Source organism: Protomyctophum bolini, assembly GCF_963924005.1.
Source record: "Protomyctophum bolini genome assembly, chromosome: 23".
Classification (NCBI taxonomy): domain Eukaryota; kingdom Metazoa; phylum Chordata; class Actinopteri; order Myctophiformes; family Myctophidae; genus Protomyctophum; species Protomyctophum bolini.
The window spans coordinates 9,095,233-9,118,188 of record NC_137884.1 but is presented as its reverse complement, the minus strand read 5'-3'; the positions used below and the strand labels follow the sequence as shown (position 1 = coordinate 9,118,188).

At 43.4% G+C, this 22,956-nt stretch overlaps 1 protein-coding gene across 15 annotated transcripts in view; it reads left to right on the top strand.

Moving 5' to 3' along the window:
• Positions 1 to 22,956, top strand: part of flncb (filamin C, gamma b (actin binding protein 280)) — a 69,221-nt gene that overhangs the window by 14,795 nt on the left and 31,470 nt on the right. For 8 of the 15 annotated variants that reach the window (XM_080757818.1, XM_080757830.1, XM_080757828.1 and 5 more), the window contains exons 2-10: positions 7,289 to 7,537; positions 12,704 to 12,801; positions 17,244 to 17,394; positions 17,542 to 17,660; positions 18,305 to 18,382; positions 18,499 to 18,661; positions 19,139 to 19,339; positions 19,808 to 19,933; positions 22,638 to 22,775. In XM_080757818.1, coding sequence (XP_080613944.1) covers positions 7,289 to 7,537; positions 12,704 to 12,801; positions 17,244 to 17,394; positions 17,542 to 17,660; positions 18,305 to 18,382; positions 18,499 to 18,661; positions 19,139 to 19,339; positions 19,808 to 19,933; positions 22,638 to 22,775 — 1,323 coding nt within the window. The remainder of the gene's footprint in view (positions 1 to 7,288; positions 7,538 to 12,703; positions 12,802 to 17,243; positions 17,395 to 17,541; positions 17,661 to 18,304; positions 18,383 to 18,498; positions 18,662 to 19,138; positions 19,340 to 19,807; positions 19,934 to 22,637; positions 22,776 to 22,956) is intronic. The other 7 variants (XM_080757820.1, XM_080757831.1, XM_080757822.1 and 4 more) reach the window with 1 other exon arrangement.

Genomic DNA, 22,956 nt, shown 5'->3' with positions numbered 1-22,956 from the left:
TTATATTAGGATACATGTGCGTTACTGTAAAGATGAAACTGAAGTGGGGAGGAGGCTTCACATTTGCTTTCTCCCTTAATCATCAAAAGAGCTTCCGTGTTCCAGACTGTATGAACAGAAGCATTTGAAAATTGTGGAAGGCAACAGTCTGGCCACGCGAGACTATACCTCTTGCCTACAGATGTCTCAGAATCATGCGTGTGACATAAAACCTACTAAACTACAGCTCTAATCTGCCATGATGTCAATCCAGGGGTGTAGTGGAATAATTTGGAATGTACTGTATCATAATAATGGACTGTCTGAAGTCCGAATAGTGTGATTTTTTTGCAAGTGTTGGGGTGTGTGCTGGAAATATCCTTTAGCACAGACCATCTCAATTCAATTGTTTTCAAGAAATATGCTTGAAGGCCAGAGATCTGCGTGTAGAGCACAAGGACGTCATCAGTGTTATTTGATCAAATTGTAACAGAGAGTTAATCTTGGTTCCATTTGTGCACAACTGAACTGAGGATTGTTCTGTGAGTGTTTCGGCTAACCCAAAGTGTGCAACATATGGCCCTGTTTACATCAAAGAACTACACTTCAAACATTCTGGTTAGGTTAGTTTCAGTCTGTTTATGTGCACATGAGCGTTGCGTTTTATTGTGTGCATGCATGTAGCGAAGTCTCAAAGTCTGCATTGGACATTGTGGCGGTCTTCAGTCTTTTAACTGGTCACAGGTGTTTCATGGGCGTGCGTGTGTGTGTGTGTGTGTGTGTGTGTGTGTGTGTGTGTGTGTGTGTGTGTGTGTGTGTGTGTGTGTGTCTTTAAATAGCCAATGGGTCTTTGTGAAGCCCTCAGGGAAGATAAATTACATTTCCAACATTTTTCCAGCTGCCGTAAAAGCTTCACCGCCATATTGTGTGTATCTGGGGAATGTAGCAGGTCGTCAGCTGGCCTGTGTGTGTGTGTGTGTGTGTGTGTGTGTGTGTGTGTGTGTGTGTGTGTGTGTGTGTGTGTGTGTCTGCTTGTATACCTGCTAGTCTACGTCTGTGTGACAGCATTTGTTCCTTGTCGTCCTACCCTGTGTGTGTGCGTGCGTGCGTGCGTGCGCGCAAGAGTTTCAATTTTCTATTTGGACATGCTTTATATTGTCTTTGGGAAATCCTGTGGAAAATGTGAGAGTATGTGTCTCTGCTTCCCAACTGTTGGACAGAATACAATCACAGAATCACATTTTCCCTCTCTCTGCTGAATTGTCCACCCCCCCCCTTGTCCTCTCATTTATCACTTTATCATCAGTGTAAGGAGAGAACACATAGGACTTGCAACTGCATCCTATTAGCACCTTATTACATTAACGATGGTAATGACACACACACACACACACACACACACACACACACACACACACACACACACACACACACACACACACACACACACACACACACACACACACACACACACACACAGCAGGGAAACCCAATTGGCCATTGAATAGAAAGTGCCTCTTGGCGGACAGGAAGTGCAGGGGTTGAGCGGTACGTTCATCTAATCCGTCACCCGTGAGTCAACAGGAAACAGGAGTTGCTGCAGTTTCCTCATGAGTCATACAGACTTTGAGATGGATGTACGGCAGGAGATACCATGGCCGTCTGAGGACCGGGAATGTCCCCGGTTCGATCCCTGGCTTCTGCTGTCTTTGTGGCACTTTAAACTGCTCTCGATGAGCAGGTTGGTGCTTGCATAGTCTCCTTCGTCATTGGTGTGTGAATGTGATGCACATTGTGAAGCGCATTGGATGAAGGCGCAGACCATAACCCTGCATCCCTTTGATTATATGACGATGCATGGTTTTAATTTAATTCCAGTTTCATTGGCTGATTGCCAGTCAGGAGTTCTGTTTCAAGTTGGACAGTTAGTAAAAACCCATTCTGACCGTAACAGTTTCACAGAATTGTCGAAATAGGGTACAGAATTCCTCTCTGTGTCATGATGTTGAATCATCACTTGTATTATTTGTCATCACCTATATTCTCTATACAACGTCTCTGTCCAGGGAGAAACGCGTTAGTCCGACATCCCGTTCAACTATGTCACCGGTTAAGACTCACCCGTGGCTTCCGCGTGTGGTTAGGGTTAGGGTTTGGGGATAGGATTAGTATGGGGATCCATGGTCAGAATATTGCGTAGTCAGATTTATGGGTAGCATATCAGTAAAACCTGTGTGAAACACAGATGCCTAATATCTCGCTTGGACAAGACTTTAGGTGGTTGTTTGGTTTCGGAATTTGAATCCAGGGGGTACAAATGCTTGACGACCTGCTAAATCTCTCTGGAGTCTGGACTTTAGTGGACCCAATTCTTCTGAACAGCTGGTACCATGTCATAATTACCAGCGCTGTCCACTTCAGCAGGCTAGAAGAGACAGGAACTAGAGCTGCAGTTTTGGCAGACTTACGAAAGAGCTAAACAGACAAGGGGGTTGTGTGAACGCATTCTTGCCCTGCGAATGCTCCATTGCATGCACGCATACCCGCACGCGAGCACGCGAACACACACACACACACACACACACACACACACACACACACACACACACACACACACACACACACACATACAGTACATACAGTAGGCGGGCAACCCTGACTGGTTGCCCAGGGTTTCCAAACAAACAAATGGCCCAAATGAGAAGCTTAAAGGTCACTTTGCTGTGAGACAATGTCCTCTTAGAGAGAAAGGCTGCATTGTCTTTGGGAAAAAAAAGTTCCCTTCATCCTCTTCACCCCTTCCATTGCTCCCTCAGGGTGGCTGGAGAGAACTGGAGAGAAAAAGGGGGAAAAGCCAGAGAGAGACAACTACAGTAGGAGAAACGGTGGGAAAGAGGAGAATGGGGCTCACAGAAATGAGTAGTAGATAAACAAATATACATATGCACATATGCAGAATTGTAAACGACGTTTACGTTCCACAATCACTTAATTAGAGATTGTCAGTAGGAAAACGCACGAGCGTGTGTGTGTGTGTGTGTGTGTGTGTGTGTGTGTGTGTGTGTGTTTGTGTTACTGTGTTTGTGAGTAGGAGTTTTGCTCTTGGGTTGGTGTGTCTGACAGCTCCTTGCACAGAATGGTACAAGGATAACATCAATATGTGAGGTTCTTCTCTTATCTATGCACCAGAAAAGGCAATCTGAAGGCAGGCCAATGTGTGCCTCAGACTGATGGGAGAATTAACTTTGACTTTGGCCGTTATATGGGGGGAAAAGCACCATGTGAATAAATCCCCAGCACTTCTTTTCACATGCATGCCAGTGAGGAGTTTCACCAGGGTGATTCAAAGCCTGCCGAGGAACACACTCCTCTTAATCCCATTTACTAACCTGTAGGAGTTACTAGTGCAGAGACAGAGATCACCCTTCCTGCCCAGCTTCCCACCCACATTCACGGGCAGTCGTGTTCATGTGGACAGACTCCCACCCAATTTGGAGGCACTGCGGAGGATAAAACTTTACCCCCTGTGCCACCTGAGCGCTAATGTCTGAAGTATGTGTTGAAGTAAATCATTCCTGCCTCACTGTCGGCTGTATATCTCAGACCTGCGTTGTGCCATGCCTGTCTGCTGTGTCTGATCCTAGCTAAATAACGTCAACAGCTGTTGCCTGAACGACGACCTTGCTTGTTTGCTGTCAGGCCAGGGTGAAAATGGGATCAACGAAGCACCTTTTTTCATAGACACAGACCCATGACTGAGTGGGAATACTGTAAGGATGACGACAAGTATCACACGTTGTCCCCTATAACCCTTACCAGTTACCAGTCTTTGCCTCAGTCCACTGTATGAATAGAGCAGTTTTTCATGGGTCTATGAGGTGACAGTACTTCATTAGACACCCTGGAGTCGTTTTTATGTGCAATGATGTATTCCCTTTGCATTTAGGGTTTCTTCCTGGAGGCTGAACCCTTGACAGTCAAACGTGCCAATGAAGCAAACAGTAATATAGTGACATCACATTATCTGCCCCTCTCCTAACCCCTCCCCCTTTATCATACAACTACAGCTGTGGGTGCGGCTTAAGTTCAGGTAGATCACCACCCATCACCACCCACCAGGCTAACCAGGCATACTTAATGCACTGGTGGGGGTGCCCACATAAAAACGACATTTTAACAAATACTGTACACTTTTTTGAAAAACTTCTTCCTCATATAACAATAAGACCTGATGATCATGTTTTAGCGTGGAAAAAGATTATGGCACTCCATCTTTAAGTGGTCAAAGCAGTGTCATGCTGCTGTAGCTGCAATTTAGAAGAAATGCGATACATTTGTAATTGATCTGAGGTGGTGAAATGGAGTCAGACGCTGTTGACAAGTTAGTAGTTTAAAAACAGGGAACCTGGATATGTTCAGGCCTGGGCTGTCACCAATGCTTAACACACACACACACACACACACACACACACACACACACACACACACACACACACACACACACACACACACACATACATTACGGACACATGCACTCTGCAGACGTATTGGAATGTCTTGGCTGACCGGTCAGTCTGCTCTCACTTCCGACTATCGTATGTGAGATCTAACAGACCCCAGGGCCACAGTAGAACGTGGGACAGGACAAACACTAAATGAGAAATGACCAAACCATTCTGCCCTTTCTTATCAAATGCTTTGTACTGTATGATGTATGTGTGTGACAAGTCAGTGTGGAAATGGTGTCCCTTTTCTGGCCATAATAGGAAAGCTTGTAAATGGCTTTTTTCAGTGAAGAGATTTGGTGTAATTTAAAGGTGTAGGGAAACGGAAATGGTGGGCATTTTATTTAGAAGTTTTAGACGGTTTCAACATGAAACACCGCTCTGAAGTTTCTGAACCAATCAGAGCGTCGCATCCCTTCAGGCGATGGGACGGTAGCTAGGGACGGTAGCTATGCTATACACAGGAGCATGGTGTGTGTTTGTTTACAAGTCAGATAGTTTGCCAGCTGTACCAGTTTACTGTTATGTGGCTTATTTCTACCCTATAATGTTTTCAGATACATATTTTAGCGTGATGATTAAGTTGAAGCCGAGTAATACACTGTCTGGATGTTATCTTGAATGGGAATAAAAACTGAGGATTTCTGTAATCAGTAGCAGCTGTGCTGGACTGATGCGCAGATATGGGGAATTAAACGGGTGAGCTTCATTTTTATTGGCTTTTATCGATGTGTATCTCTACACGTCATCACGCAGGACGTTTTCGTTTTCAGGAAGTAATTAAATTATGGAGTTTTGATATAAAAACACACAGAAATGAGAATTTGCCCATTTCTTTGGCATCCATTGTTGGGTATGCCCATATGATATGGTCTAAAAGTGTGAAAAACGTATTCACTACGCCTTTAAGTGCATGCATGGTGTGGAGTGCATGGTGGAGAAGGCCCTTTAGGCTTGTTATCCTAAGTGGAGAATGTATTATTAATACAGCCATATCTTGCTACACCAGCCCTTTCCTGAGAAACTTCAATACAAACGTCACTAACACGAAACGGTTCTGCATATCTCGCAGCCCCGATCTTTGGGCTCGGACCAGCTCAGTACTTACACTCTGTACCGGCACAGTTAATGCAGGTTCTCCATTACATGTCTGACAGGGAGGAAGGCAGGGGGTTTTCATCACGCCTGTTTTATAGTTCTGTGTTCTGAATAAGAACCACTCTGTGGTGTATTATATGGAGAAAGCGTTATGACCTGGATCGAAAGGAAAAGAAGGAGAAAGGAAAGGAAGTAGGGAAATTATATTTGGCAGGGTTATGTTATTCTCAAGTGTGGGGTCACGCTGGGGTGGTCGGACAGAGGTTTGAGGGGACATGGTGTGTATATGCGTGCGTGCATGCGTGCACGTCTGTACGTGCGTGATCTATACGTTCACAACTTATACATTTTGACTTTTTGAGATTTTGAGATTTGTTGAAATTGTTTGAATTTTTGGAAACGGCAAGTGCGGTAGTTTAGTTTTGCCAGCCAGCTACACTAATTCCAGGGTGGTGGGCTCTTCTCTGCCCTTGTTTAGATTCCAGGGAGTGTGTGTGTTTCTTATTTAAACTGACCTCATTCCAGAGCCCCAGTGTTGAATGACATCAGCCCTTAGTGTGCTATCGCAGGCCCACTGTGCTGTCCAGCTCAATGGAGGAGACCGCAACTTACAGCTCTGTCAAGGAGCTGGCCTTATAAAATCAAATATACGTCCAAAGTCTAAAACTGAGACCAGATGTTCTTGTAAAGGCAACATGCCAGGAGATGTAGCAGATGAATAGTGACACTCCATAGGTACATTATATCTATACGATCTAATGTCAAGGTGCTGCTGACAAGTAAATACCACCTAGTCTAGATTCCAGGTAAGTGTTGCTGGAAAGTTGCAACCCTTGGAATGAAGGTTGTATTTGTCTTCTGTACGTTTTATGTCCTCTCCCGACAGAGAGAGCTAGGCCATTGCAACTGTAACATAATATATTGGCCTGGGCTTTTATACAGTGCACCAAAAAAGTGTCCAATTTTGCACAATAGAGCCTAATTTATACTCTTTTGTGTGCTGGTGTTGTTTGCCGAAAATAGCCGATCAGATCTACAAACTCAATAAGCAACACTTTGTGAGCTTATAGATCTGCTATTTTTGGTGAGCAACACCGTCACGCAACAAAGTATAAATTAAGCATAATACTGTACGTGGTAATAAAATAGTGCACTACGAAGATCTCTTCATTCTGTGGTTGATATCGCAGCTTTGCTCTGGCTTCAACACTCTGTTTGTCTTTGCCACCGCAGGCTAATGCTGCCACAATTACTTGGAACTGTACACAACTCAATGCGTTTGTTTTTATTTAGACACAAATAAAGGTTAGTTGGCAGGAGTTACTAAAAGTGTTTTGTTGCAGTTGACCTATTTTTAGCCACGTTCATCTGTTGAAATGTGGAAATGCCAATGCTAGTCATCCTCACATTGTTGACAGAACTAAATACAAACACAAATAACATGTATTAACATTACATTTTGATCTATTTTGAAAGTAAGAAAGTATCCGATTATGGCCTATTTAACTTTTTTGTTTTTTAATATATCGGAATTCGGAAACCGCTTATCTAGTCTACTATAGATCTGTTCCTTCGAAAATGTGTCTGTCTGTCTGTCTGTCTGTCTGTCTGTCTGTCTGTCTGTCTCTGTCTTTTCATTTTACCTTTCTGTCCGTGAGTAAATACATCCTGTAAACTGTCTCCATTTATCTCTTGGCTGTCCACAGACTCCAAGGCCATCGTCGATGGGAACCTCAAGCTGATCCTGGGTCTGATCTGGACCCTTATCCTGCACTACTCCATCTCCATGCCCATGTGGGAGGACGAGGACGATGAGGACGCCAAGAAGCTCACCCCCAAGCAGCGTCTGCTGGGCTGGATCCAGAACAAGGTGCCCCAGATGCCCATCAACAACTTCCACAGAGACTGGAGGGACGGCAAGGCCCTGGGAGCCCTGGTGGACAACTGTGCCCCAGGTAAGACACACACACACACACACACACACGCACACGCACATGCACATGCACATGCACATGCACATGCACATGCACATGCACATGCACATGCACATGAACACGCACACGCACAGGAATTTGGGGTTGGGGGGGCTCATCAATATGTCCGTACACGGGTTAATGTGTCCATGGCAAATAGTGTTCTTTTTTTACACGCCAATGTTCTTATTTTCCCAAGTCTCCAGGTTTTCTTCAGAATATGGCACTGTTTTACACTATGGCACATTAGGAGTCCACTACCAGTGGTTCTCAAACATTTTATTTGCTGGGACCATCATAAGTCCAAGCAATATGATTGCATTAAGCGACGTTAAATGACATCAAACTCACTTTGCCACTCACTTTGCCACTCGATTTGCCACTCGATTTGCTATTCACTTCATACATGCGCATACCCTCTATTCAGGTTGGAAGATGCAGACGTGATATAAACCATCATAAAAAATAAAGAACGGAACCAGTTCTAGAACCAAAGTTCTTTTGGTGGAAAAGGGGCCTTACACATGGAGCCAAATCCATTTAGTTCCATTTGAACCAGGCAGTTACAGACATTCAGGTCATTCAGGGCTAGCTCTGTATGTGTTTCTGGTAATCTTATTGTCCGCTCATTTTGTATGTTTATGGCAAAATTTGAGTTTTTACAAAATTGCCCACCACAAGTCCAACATGGCGATGACCCCTGGTTAGGGGTATTTTCTGGTCCTCGGGGGAGATGAAAAAAGTCATTTTCGTTTTTGAGGTACCACTGAGTTCAAACTACTTTTAACTTCTGCTTTTATCTATATTTTTAAATTAATTGTTGTATATTTTACTGCAGAATTAGTTTGGTAAAGAGTGACGTTTTTATTTAGCTTTTCCACAATTATCAGCATGTTCGGACTGGATGTTCAGACACTCTGTGCATAACAATAAACCTGTCTGTGAACATCCACTCCAAATGTGGTCATATTCCGATGATTATTTCCAGAGAGACTTACTTATTACTTTTTTTTGGCAGTAACATAGTTTATACAACCAGATCCATCCCTTTAAAAAGATGGAAAATATAAGTTCTGGGGGAAAAAATCCAAAAAATGAAGAACATGCAAATCCTGAACAGTGGTCAGTTAAGGTAAAATATGACCTGACTGAAATCACTGACCGGTGGCCCTTTGCCTTTAAGGACAAAGCCAGTGTTTACAACTAGACTGTATTTCAGTGGTTTTCATCCAGTGGTCCGGGACCGCCAGTGGTCCTTGAGGGGGTTCCAGGTGGTCTCCAGCTAAATGATGGAGAGTTGGTATAACCAAATGGACCCTTATAGATCTTTAACTCTTGAGAGTGTACAAATGAAACCAAATGGACCCCGTACGGGTTATCATTATCATTAACGTCTGCATTTCTTAATTTACAAGAAGTCTACACAATTAGAATATGTAGTTGAAATGACATTTTTCTCAACGTTGGCTTGTTATCTCTATGGTACCAACAACATCAATACAGCATGGAATTGTGGACAAAATCACCTAAAGTTTTGGGTCTGAAAGGCGAAATCTCATCAAATGGTGGTCCATGGCTAAAACGCTCAATACATAATGGGCCTTGATATGAAAAGGGTTGAAAACCACTGCTGTATTTCATTGGTCCAGGGAGCAGGGCTGTTCATTGGTCCAGGGAGCAGGGCTGTTCATTGGTTCCAGGGAGCAGGGCTGTTCATTGGTTCCAGGGAGCAGGGCTGTTCATTGGTCCAGGGAGCAGGGCTGTTCATTGGTCCAGGGAGCAGGGCTGTTCATTGGTCCAGGGAGCAGGGCTGTTCATTGGTTCCAGGGAGCAGGGCTGTTCATTGGTTCCAGGGAGCAGGCCTGTTCATTGGTTCCAGGGAGCAGGGCTGTTCATTGGTCCAGGGAGCAGGGCTGTTCATTGGTCCAGGGAGCAGGGCTGTTCATTGGACCAGGGAGCAGGGCTGTTCATTGGTCCAGGGAGCAGGGCTGTTCATTGGTCCAGGGAGCAAGGCTGAGGTAAAGGCAGATTTATGTTTTGTGGTATGAATGAAGGTTTCCCATGCCGTGTTGTAAGCTTGTAGATCTCCCAAGTACTTTACTTGAGTATTTCCAATTGTTTGTCTACATCACTACATCTCAGAGGAAAATATTATACTTTTACTCCACTACTACTACTACTACTACTACTACTACAGTAGTTACTTTGTAGATTTTGATTATTATTACAAAACAATGAACATACATTAACCACTTCAGCCCTATATACATTTCGGCCATTTAAGAATAGCTGATCTACAAGCTCACAATGCATTGTGAGCTTGTAGATCTGCTATTTTCAAAAGAGTGCTTCATAATGAGTACTTTCTACTTTTGGTACTTTTACATTTAGCAATACTTTTGTACTTTTACTCAAGTAAATTTGGAATTCCAGGTCTTTTACTTGTAACAGAGTATTTCTACATTGCAGTATTGGTACTTTTACTTAAGTAAAACATGTGAGTAGGCTTTTCATCAACTGATCTGGTGAGACATTGCACATGACATCAGTCAGGAAGTCTCTGGGTGGCCTGGAGAGGAATCAGATAGTATGAATGGAGTTACATCAAGAAGACTGTAAAAGTACGCAGTGCGCCTTATTACTTTGATTGATTAGACCAATAAAAAACACATTATCGGGGGGCGGGGTGGGGTGGGGCGGTGGGGTGGGTGGAAAGGGGGGGGCGGGGGTTGCTTAATGGAATTTGTTCTGTTACTCTGATCAGAACACTGCGGTTGACAGCAGATAATAAAGTGAAATTAAACTGCCTGACTTCCTCTCAGTTAAGGGAGGGAGGGTACATGTCCTCGCTGTGCCTCTCTGCACCCGTCACCCAACATGCTCCCTCCCTCTTCTCTTCTCTTCTCTTCTCTTCTCTTCTCTTCTCTTCTCTTCTCTTCTCTTCTCTTCTCTTCTCTTCTCTTCTCATCCTTCCCTCCTTCCCTTACTTAGTCCTCTCTTCATCCTTCATAACGAGAAGCAGCCGCTCTGACCTTATAAAACTATCAGATGAGATGAGAACAACAGACAGAAAGAGAGAGAGAGAGACAGGAGTTATGGTGGGGATGGAGATGAGGGGGGGGGACACACATGGACATTCAATCGCCACATCCCACAGAGAGAGAGACAGAGAGAGAGAGAGAGAGAGAGAGAGAGAGAGAGAGAGTGTGCTTGGAGCAGTGGGTCACTGGGTCTTGGCCAGGAGGGGGATGTTTTCCAACAGCTAGCCCCCCAGAACTGAGTGATCCCCACTGGGGGAGCTTGTCAGTATTCTAGCCACAGACCTGGTTGTTTGTGTGAAGGCTCAATTTAATTGAGCTCAGGCCCTAGCTGGGCAGGAGGCCAGACTCTGGAAGACACGGTCCAGGGGGGGGCCTGACCACCTAAACTGACTCAGCACGGATCCGGCCACTGCTCCGTTCATGAAATTCATTCGCATTGCATTGCCTTTAACATTCATAAGTAGTTTCTGTAACTGTTTTTTTTTTATGTTAGTTTTATGTGAGATCATGTCAGGTGCACAGCTTTATGTGATTGATTTCTTATGTTTTTCATGAGGAGGTCTAAGTGCCACTGCGCTTGTGTGTGTTTATGTGTATTGTTGTGCTTGCCAAAAATTCCTTGGCTCCAGAAGAGAGCCAGAGGCAACAGAAGAAACCAAAGTAGGAAGACCGTGTTCTGTCTTCAGTGAGCCTTCATCTCTATGATATTGTAGAGTAACCAGATTATAGCAGTGTGTTAATTTGTTTAAATGTATGTTAATGACATCAGGCCAGCGTTATCCTTATGTGGGTATTTGCGGATTTGTGAATATTTTGGGGGAGATCTGACTCACAATTTGTGCATGGGGTGTCTCGCTCTCCTAACTCTCATTGCTCATTGAGGATAATAGTATAGAACAGAATAGAATAGAACAAAATGTTGGAGACACAAAGGGAGACTCTTCACTCTTTTGTCTGCTGGTCATCATTCTTGGCTTAGGAATACGACAAAAACTCTACACACGCCAACCTATAGTCCCCATATGGGGGACAAGGGGAGAGCAACAGACTTGAACTGATGCTTCCTTCATGCCTGAGTGTCCAAGTTGCTCCTTTACACAGGGGGGAGTTTCCCTGGTTGGACGTAGCGCGTGGAAGGAACACGTTATTCCAACCAGTTCCTTTCCCCTCCATCAGTATAGAGACCAGGATTACTGCATGTTTTTTGTGAGGGTACCTACCCTAGGGGACACGGGGAGAACATGCAAACTCCACACAGAAAGACCCTTTCGCCAACCCCGCCTCGGGTATGGGCACTGATGATGCGGAGGAGGAAACACGTCATTTTGGGGGTGAACCTATCCCTTTTAAGACCACACAACTCTACCTGCTACCATGCTAGTTGACGGGTGCGGCCATCTTGGATCCCGGGTCATATTGCCTGTTTACTGACCGTCTGACCCCATAGCAATCCAGAGCTAACCATATGAGGTGCATTCTTTGTCAGATTGTATACTTCTCTCTTCTCTGTACAAACTGAGAGTTGGAATTTAATAAAAATAATTCAAGCCCATAATGAAGGAGACTCAAGGCAGCTAGCTCAGGCTCATTAACCCCTAAGAGTAGTTCATTAGAGTTGACACCTCTAAAGGTCCCTGGGCTGTCCAGCCTGGTCTGCTGTTGACATCCGGAGCTGTGTGTGTCGGTATGTAGGTGTTATAGGTATGCGTGCGAGTGCTTGTGTGCGCGCGTGCGTGTGTGCGTGTACGCTATGTATGTGTGTGTGTGTGTGTGTGTGTGTGTGTGTGTGTGTGTGAGTGTGTGTTTACGGTGTGCATGGGAGTGTGTTCCTGTGAATGAGAGTAGATGTTGGGCTGAAACCAAAACCAGCAACTGTTCATTGAGTGTGGGAGGACAAAACACAGCAAGGATACATTACACTGTTGACATCACGCACACGTGCACACACACACACACACACACACACACACACACACACACACACACACACACACACACACACACACACACACACACACAGAGATTGTATTCTGTTGGTTTTGGTTTGCATTTTTCATTTCAATAATTCCTCTCCTCTCCTCTCCTCTCCTCCTGTCCTGTCCTACAGGTTTGTGTCCTGACTGGGAGAATTGGGACCCCAGTCAGCCTGTGGAGAACGCCAGAGAGGCCATGCAGCAGGCTGATGATTGGCTTGGCGTGCCACAGGTAAGAAGATAACAGTAGTTTGTTGTACAATTGCTGAAAATAGCCGATCTACAGGAGTTTGTGCACAACAGAGTATAAATGACAGTAAACACCAGGAAGGAAATACAATGATTATGTTCTACCAGTCTGCATAACCAATATAGTCAAGGATAGATGTAGTGAACTCACGTCCGGTGCCAAGCCGTGAGATGAGCGAGAGTATCAATTACAGTACACGCCTCCTGTCATCACAGCATGTAGGGATGTCCCGATCACGTTTTTTTTGCTCCCGATCCGATTTCGATCATTTTTCCCGATCCGATATTTATATTTTGATATACTGTAGAAGACTTATGCCATAGAAAAATAGTACGGATTGTTATATGGATATCGGATGTCCCGATCACATTCCTTTGCTCCAGATCCGATTCCGATCACTTGAAAATGACCTGATAACAGCATGTCTAATGCTGCTCATGCTCACACCTGGACCAAATCTTTACTTTCTTATCACAGTGTATACGTTTATACTTAAAAAAGAAACACACAGGCCCTCATGCGTGCACGCATGCAGTACATGTGCACGCATGCACGCACGCGCGCACACACACACACACACACACACACACACACACACACACACACACACACACGCACCTATGTCAAATTCCTTGCATGTAAACATACTTGGCCAATAAACAGATTCTGAATGTGATTTATATTTTACTAGGCCATGCAAACATTGCTGTCTTTGTTTCACGTTGTGGGCATAGGAATTTTCCTATTTAATGAAGTCACATTAAAACGTAGACCTCACTAACAAATAAAGAATAAAGAATCAGTTAAGCTAGAGTACAGCCAAATGCTCGTTTAGAGACCTATTAGGTACGCTGAATATGAGGAATTTAGGCCTTTTATGACAGACTTTATGTATTGTTTTGGGACTGCGTTTGGCTAGTCCTGCGCTGAGATAGTGGTCCAGTGGGCTTCATTGGAAAGAGTTTGTGCACTTTGGAATAAGGTACGGTTATATTCATCTAAGCCACCCAGGACCAACAGAGCATGCTGATGTCACACCCTCTGTCCTGCGCAGTTATACAGACATCATTAGCTGCTGCAGAACAGGAGTGCGTGAGTGCTAAAGCAAAAAAAAACCACTTCCAACCCTAAAAATAGCAAGACTATAATACATAATTAAGTTAGACTACAATAATAATAATAATGTCCATAGAGGTATTAATGTCATGTCCATGTGAAGGGAGAGGGGGGGTGGGGGTTGTATGTGCGTACGTGCACTCAACTGCCCCTCTCCACGCTCAAGTGTGTGGGGGGGTGACCTGATCCCTGTCGTCTCCCAAGGTCCATGTCATCATTTAAAATCCTAATGGCCTGGGGGAAAAAAAAATTCCTCAGTCTTTCCAGGACAGCCTTGTGTATCCTTTTTCAGAGTCATCAACTATCGCCTTGTCCTGCTACAAACTATTGGTCGACCTCCAATTAAAAGCTGCGTAGAACATTCAGACCAGCATGCCTGGTGCGTGCGTGCATGTTCACTCCCTAATTAGTCGGTGAATATCCAGGGCTGTCCTGTGTACTTCATCATGTATTGTAAAGTTCTCATTTCAGAGCCAAATGACCGCATGCACATACTGTGGTTAGAAAAACAGCTGAGAAACCTCTCCATAGAGTATAGAAATCTGCTTTGGATTATTTGAGAGGGTGAGAAGGAGAGTAAGGAGATAATGTGGAAGAATACATACCAAGAGAGATTTGTTAAGACTGCAGCGCAGGCCTGGACTGGCTCTATTTCTCTTTTCTCAAGCTGTTTTTATTCAATGTATTCATGTGTTTGTAAGAGTTGGGTGGAGTAGCTGAGGATTTATGCTTGTTTGCTCCTTTGCAGCGTGTGTGTGTGTGTGTGTGTGTGTGTGTGTGTGTGTGTGTGTGTGTGTGTGTGTGTGTGTGTGTGTGTGTGTGTGTGTGTGTGTGTGTGTGTGTGTGTGTGTGTGTGTGTGTGTGTGTGTGTGTGTGTGTGTGTGTGTGTGTGTGTGTGTGTGTGTGTGTGTGTGTGTGTGTGTGTGTGTGTGTGTGTTCATTCTGGATACAAATCAAAAATGCATGCTGGTCTGAATGTTCTACGCAGCTTTTAATTGGAGGTCGACCAATAGTTTGTAGCAGGACAAGGCGATAGTTGATGACTCAAAAAAAATAAGACAATATTAAATAAACAATCATTGACTTTATTAGAAACTGGACTGAACTGAACTGAACATAAATAAATATAGAAATACATCTGGATCACGGAATTCTTTTTTTCATTGAGTGGGTAATTGCTTTCTGAAAATGTTAAATAAATGAAATGATTAATAAATCTGCGGTAGTCTACATTGAAAAATTGCAGACAAATGCTCACCAAACGTGCACATTTATGTGCATCAAATTACCTCCGGGGTTAGGTTAGGTTGACAGCATATTTGGGGTCGGGGGCTGAAAAGTTTGGGAACCCATGATGTATTGTATACGCTATACGTGACTGGTATTACCAGAGCCTAGCATGTCTGAAGTAAAATCAGCAAAATTAGCATGTGCTTAGAATTTAAATTCACATTTAGAATTTCTTTCAGATGTCAAACATTTCTGAGATGATAGAATGGTGATGGATGATGATGGTCATGGAAGGGGAACCTTCTGAAAGCTTCATGGGCAAAGATAATCAACTTCAAAATAATAATAAAAAAAACGGTCAAAATGACCTCTCAGACATGCTAGTGTTTTAAAGGCCCTGCACTCACTGGCCACTATGACAGTCCTGTAATCGGTCAACCTTTACTTTCATTTGGGTAATGTTCGACAACCCAGCATCAGCCGGTACCTATTTAGTCGTGTCAAATGCCAGTGTGGGCTATTTCCAGGCATGCCCCTGGTCCTGGGTTAAAATTAGCGTACCCTAAACTCATGGCTGACAGCATGTACAATGAAAGCAAAAATAATGACTCAGGGTTGTCACAGTTATTACATAATTCACATTATTTGAGATAATTTCAATTATTTTGTCATAATCGTGTCCATGTTCATACATAAAAAATAGCTGATCTACAAGCTTACAACAGGTCACAAAGTAACGTGTTTATAAAAGTAACATTTATAAAAGATGCCAGTAATTTCTTTCAGCCCTTTGTTTTTTAATTATGAAGCCTAAAAGGCAAACAGAAATGTAATTTCTATTCATATTAAATGTTCAGAATTCCTATGCCAAAAGCACAATTAAATAGTTAATCGCAATTATTTGTTCGACAATTAATCGTCAACTTAAAGCTGCTATAAGCAATAATATGTCAACATTTTAATTACCTTTTTCTTTGGTATTCAGACAGCCAGCAATGGGTAGAACGCTACCAAAATTTGAGTCTCTGACACAATTTGCATTCAAAGACGTTCCTAGAAGCTTTGTCATTGGTCGAAAAAAAAGAAAACGGTCGCAATGACTAACCAATCAGGGAGCAGACCGACCGAGCAAATCAGTGATGAGACATGAGAGAGGGAGACGGCAGATGCACACAGTGTGATGAGACATGAGAGAGGGAGACGGCAGATGCACACAGTGTGATGAGACATGAGAGAGGGAGACGGCAGATGCACACAGCATGCACAGATTTGTTTCCTGGCTTACTCTGTGGCCTCTCATATGCCACAGCCATCAACAGGAAACACGTTGTTTTGGGCACAGTACAAAAGGCCTAACACCAGAGCCACTTTGGATTCTCTGCTCATGCTTTTGAAGCTGTTTCCACATGTGCCCACCACATTTGTTTGACCTTTAAAAGCAAACTAATAGTTGGCATTTCCATTTTTTCTCCCCTTTGATGTCATTATTCCTTTTACCATGACATTTCATTTAAGAGTCTTATATAACTTATAAATATAAAACCTCAGTTATTTTCATAGATATTTTAGATTTCCCACAACAGAGGCTAAATGTTTTATGTGTACTCTGTGGTAACGTGTTCCTTCCTAACAATACCTGATGCAACACTTTGACAAGCGCTGTATTAAATTTTATGTCAAGGTCGACGGTACCAAGACCTACATCCATTTTCCTATACAGTAACCCAGGCCTTTTTTTTATCACTTCTCTAGTTGTTCCCCAAATAACATTAATTTATATTTTGTTTATTTTCTTTTTTTAAGAAGGGTTTTTAAGATAAAATTAAAGTCTTGACTAGGTCTATTCTAGTTTTATAGTTGACTATTTTATTTATTTTATTTCTCAAACTTGTCTTTCATTTATTGTTCCTTTTCCCAATTTCGATCACAGCTACTTGAATCACACACAGTCCAAGTATTTCCTCCCATGTTTATATTAATTAAAGGCCCTTCCTTGTTGCCCCATGCAGACTGCTTCAGACTTAGTTTTTTATTAAAACGTTCTCTTGTGTTCCCTTTTCCTGTCTTGTTGTTTATAGGTGATTGCCCCTGAGGAGATTGTGGACCCCAATGTGGACGAGCATTCTGTCATGACTTATCTGTCCCAGTTCCCCAAAGCCAAGCTCAAACCTGGAGCTCCTCTGCGTGCCAAGACACTGCATCCCAAAATGGCCAGGGCCTACGGACCAGGTGAGGCAAACATCTGCCCGTCAAACTCACTCACTTATATCGCTGTATATCAACTCTCAACTCAACACAGAGTCCAAATCGTCCCTAGCTTTGCATGGTATTATATTAACTCTCTCTCTCTGTACTTCCCTTGTTTTCACCATTCAGGTATTGAGCCCAGAGGCAACATGGTGCTAAAGCCTGCAGAGTTCTTGGTGGAGACAGTGGAGGCTGGTCTTGGTGAGATTCTGGTCTACATAGAGGACCCCGAGGGACACACGGAAGAGGTGAGAACACCCGTTTTTGGTGTATTTATATTTATTTTTGTAGATTGAGCTTTAGAAAGTAACCACCAGTAACTAAATACGGAGTGTAATCATGTGTACAATTTATGAACAAAGCCACACAAATCAAATCACTTCAGTGGTGAAGCTGCATGAAGTGACGCTTGTGTACATTATGTCCTAGTGTGGTGATGTGGTTTCCAAAATGGAAATTGTTATCTATATTACTTGACCAATAACAAGAAAAGTGCTTCACAAAAAATGTTTTCTCAACTTTCCGTGAGTATGTACAGTATAGGCCTACACGCATGCACACACACACACACACACACACACACACACACACACACACACACACACACACACACACACACACACACACACACACACACACACACAAATATATACAAATAAACTATCAAAGAAACCAACCATGCTCTAGTCTAGGCAGTGTGGCCTATGGCCTCAGGATAAAAGAGATGAGATGATATTTTACACTGGAAACCAGGATGATCTGTCTGAGCTGTGAAAATGTAATAAACATGGTCGCCTGTCCTCACTCAACAGAATGTGTTCTGTATATCATGATTCATACATACATGAAAGATGAATTTGTTGCACTAAACAGTACCTGTCTACACTTTCAGGCCAGAGTGATCCCCAACAATGACAAGAAAAGAACCTATTCAGTTGTCTACCTGCCCAAAGTGGAGGGTTTGCACCAAGTAAGCACAACAGTAGTTGACATTGTGTATTTATTTCAGTTTGTAGTAGTATATTTAAATGTGTCTTTGATGCAGTAGGTGGTTTAACCGGACTCTGTGTCTTCTCCTCTGTCCAGGTGAAGGTGCTGTTTGCTGGACAGGACATTGACAGAAGTCCTTTTGCGGTGAATGTGTCCAAAGCCTTGGGAGACTCCAACAAGGTCCAGGCCAGGGGGCCAGGACTGGAGCCTGTCGGCAACATGGCAAACAAACCCACTTATTTTGACATCTACACTGCGGGTATGTATTCTCCATTAGGGATATCTGAAAATATTTCATTCATACTCGTCATTGTTTTCGGAATCAGATCTATTAGTGGGGAATTAATCTCTCAAGATAGATTCCACTAGCACAATCGTAATACCTTACTATTGTAATCAACCACTATTGGTTGAACACACTGTCCTATCAGGATGTTAATTGAGTTAACTGAGTGAGTTAATTGAGTGCAATCTGCACCATGTTTTGTGTTAAGCTGTTCACTGTTTTACCCCTAACTAGTTCCTGTCATGATTTGAAAAACTGGTCCCAAATCCATGGGTGTTTATTAAAAAAACAAACAAAGAAGGGAAAATCTTTTAATAATTGATTATTTGATTGGAGGATTCATTGTACAGCACTTTGCTCAACATAAATTGACTTTACTCTTTAATGGAATTAAAGTATTTCATAAAAAAACCAACTGAATAACATTCTGTCTCTCTCTCTGTGTCCCAGGCGCTGGTGCTGGAGACGTGGGTGTGGTTATCGTGGACTCTCAGGACAGGAGAGATACTGTGGAGATCGTTCTAGAGAATAAGGGGGACAGCATTTTCCGTTGCACGTACGGTCCCGTTTTGGAGGGGCCTCACACCATCCACATCACGTTTGCAGGCCAGCAGATTCCCAGAAGCCCTTTCACCGTCCACATTTCTGAGGGTAGGTCGACATTCCACAGGTGCTCGCGCAGACCGACGCAACACTTCCAATTTCAGGTTATAAACACACAATGTCTACTGTTAATAATACTGATATTATTTTTTATTTGCATATTACCCATAGTTATCTCATTAATCCCTCTTCCATCTCCCCCCTCTCTAATCAGAGCCGTGTACTGAATTCTAATTTCCAGACTAAAACTGAAAGGTTTCTTGATTTCCGTGACAGTCTAGGTGTGGGCTTATTGCTGCCTCCAGTACAGTATGTCTGGGGCCAGACCTGATCTCATCATCATCATCATCCTGATGGCTTCTCTGAGTGGTGGTTTTGGCTGAAGCTGTGTGCTCTCTCATGGTTTTGGTCTGGGGGTTGCTCCCCTGGTCTTGCGGTCTGGTGGAGTAATGGGAAACGGTGGGGTTGCTTCCCTGTACTCTACTCCTGTCTCCTGATTGTTGTTCCCTCCGACAGCTACACACAGCCGCGGCCTGCCACCTGGCTCTCCGGTGCCGATAGTCCCCCAGTCTGTACGCACCCCACCCCCAGACAAGAGCAGGAGAGCCCCCCCTCCAACGCCGCCCAAACCCAGGCGACCAAGTTAGTACAGAGGCAGGCGAGAGACGGGGTTTTACTGTGGACGGAGCCCGCTTCATGCACTAGCCTGGTCCCTCCTACCTCAACTCAAAACCGTACCCTCTCCCCCCTTGCCTCTGGCCACCTTCCAAAATTGCTTTCCCAGCTTCATAGCATGCGCCAGTGCTTAGCCTCTCGTGGCCTCCTGCTCCTGTTCGACCTTAGAAAGAGAGAGATTGTGTGTGTGTGTGTGTGTGTGTGTGTGTGTGTGTGTGTGTGTGTGTGTGTGTGTGTGTGTGTGTGTGCGTGTGTGTGTGCGTGTGTGCGTGTGCGTGTGCGTGCGTCAAGCAGGCATTTTAACATGTTGGAGGCAGTACCAACCTGCTTCAGTATTAGTGTTGGTGGGTTACTTTGGATGGTGACTTTTACAATCGCTCATTGACACGGATCAGTTGCACCACTCAAACCACTCCTCAATTGCCATGAAAAGGGAGAGTTTGGCTTCCCGACAATGAACAGGCCTGTGTGTTAATTAAACTCATAAAGTGTAAACATCCGTTTTTATAGCCTGACTAACAATCCAGAGTCTGGGAGGCCTCCATTTGATCTTTGCAGAATATTAATGAAAGGGCTGTTTCGGTAGGGTCCTGCATGCGCTAGTTGGATATCCTATCCCCATCTTAAAAAATACATCTTATATTATATTTTGCCTCACGTAATCATACTGTGACTGTGTCAGATGCTATTAACATGCTAGCATTAAAGGAACATTTCACATCTTTAACCCGGTCTTCATATAGTTGGTCCTCACTAATGCTCATTATCAGGTGGTAACATTTCTGTGTACTCACTCTGCGTCTCAGAGGTGGCCTGTGGTTAGTTTGGAAATAGGTGGGAAACTGGGAATGCCAAACTAATGGAAAGAACAGGCTTTCTATTCCTGGAAGGTTTGCACACTGAAATAGAAGCCACTGGTGTTGCATCAATAAAAGTGTCCAATTTCAAATGACCACCGATGACGTCAACAGTATAGGCACATTTTCAATTATCAACAGTTCACCTCTGAGACCGAGAGCATGTATAGAAATGGAGCATAATACTATGCAGGTATCGCGATGATGTTATTATTATTTTTAATATTCCTTTACTGCTAATTTATTCTTTGTCACATGACCATTGTCAGCCCTTTTTTCAGTTCGGCTATTTTGGGGATAGAAGACACATAGGGGAGCCCAAAAAACAAAACAAAATGGGAACATTTGAAATTGGTGCTGTAGGACCTTTAAGGCCTTCTGTTTGTTTTTCCCGTATATCTAGTGGAGGCTTAGTTACTGAATGACAGGTCAGGCGCATTGTGCATTAAAATATGGGAACCAATCAAAATGTCGGTGCAAATATAATTATGTACAACTAATGGAGGCTACCCATCACATGATCCAACTCACTGAGCCACTTTTACACTTTCAGAGTTGAATTAACTTTCAGGATGTTACTGTGTATACTGAATAGTATTGGATTCATTCAACTTTTTTATGATCAAGAACTAATACATAATAATAATACGGAGCCCCTGAGGGACGAGATATTATCTTGTCTGGACAAGATAATATCTTGTCCGGACGAGATAATTAATTTTTCTTACCATGGCCACACAGGGGCTCCGTATAATACCACTTTAACACATAATATAATAATAAATATAACAAAAATGCCAAAAATAGAGTGAATAGCCTTTCTTAAATTTGCTCTAAAATGATGAAAGGAAGACAGAATCTCTAAGATCTCTGTCCTCTGTCTCCCATTTTGTTGAGAGTGAATGTCAACAAAAGTGGCCCTTCAGGTGTGTGTGTGTGTGTGTGTGTGTGTGTGTGTGTGTGTGTGTGTGTGTGTGTGTGTGTGTGTGTGTGTGTGTGTGTGTGTGTGTGTGTGTGTGTGTGTGTGCTACACACTTGCCTTCATTAAAATCATTGCCATTGTCATCATCACCATAATAATAATTGGTTTCATGTTTGTACCCTTCATAGCTTCCCTCTGCAGACCAAAGCAGTAATCCTCTGGCTAACCCTAACCTTTGGTGTCCACATAATACCTTTACTAACAAACTCTTGAATGGGTTCATAATCATCTAGTAATTTGTATTCAGTGTAATTCAAATATTTGTATCTTTAAAAGTCTTCATGAAGATTACTTTTGTTTTTGAAAGAAAACCTTAGAATGCACCAATGTCCAGAACTTCTTATACCATTCAGTAACGGGTCAGATTATATTGAATTTAATTTGTATGGGTGCAAGTGCAACACCTGTTCATGCTCCGCATATCATTGTTGAGTCTTTGACCATTTCACTGGAACAACTGCTATTGCTTTCATCTGGTTTGTTTGTTTTCCCTCATTTTTCATTCTTCAAGCCCTGAAGAACTTGTTGCTCTTTGTGTCAGTGTTCTCTAAATAAGATAACGGCTGTGTCATGTCCATCACTCCTGCTGCTTCTCCCCAGCAGCCATGACAAACTGTGCTTCTCCCAGCGCTGTTCAGCCCACTAACAGTGAAACTTCTGCAGTAGTGACTGTTTGTGTGTTTGTGTTTCTATGAGTAAGGGAGTGAGCGAGCGAGCGATGCGTGCGTGCGTGTGTGCGTGTGCGTGTGTGTGTGTGTGTGTGTGTGCATTTCCTTACCCTCCATCTACTAGTCTAAACAACTCTCCCTTTCTCTTCTCGATGGTTCTGTAGCCTGCAACCCCAATGTATGCAGGGCGTCAGGGAGAGGCCTCCAGCCCAAGGGGGTGAGAGTGAAAGAGGTGGCTGACTTCAAAGTCTTCACCAAGGGAGCAGGCAGTGGAGAACTCAAGGTCACAGTGAAGGGACCAAGTGAGTTGACAAATATTAAGTCTGTATGAATGCACCTTTCTCACAGATTACACAGTAAAATCCTCAGTGATGAATCAAATCTGGGTGCGTACATTTGTACACTCTCAGAGTTACATTCTACACATTAATAATCCTTGTGCTTTAATGCTTTATCAAAACCATGACTGATTTGCTGGCAGTT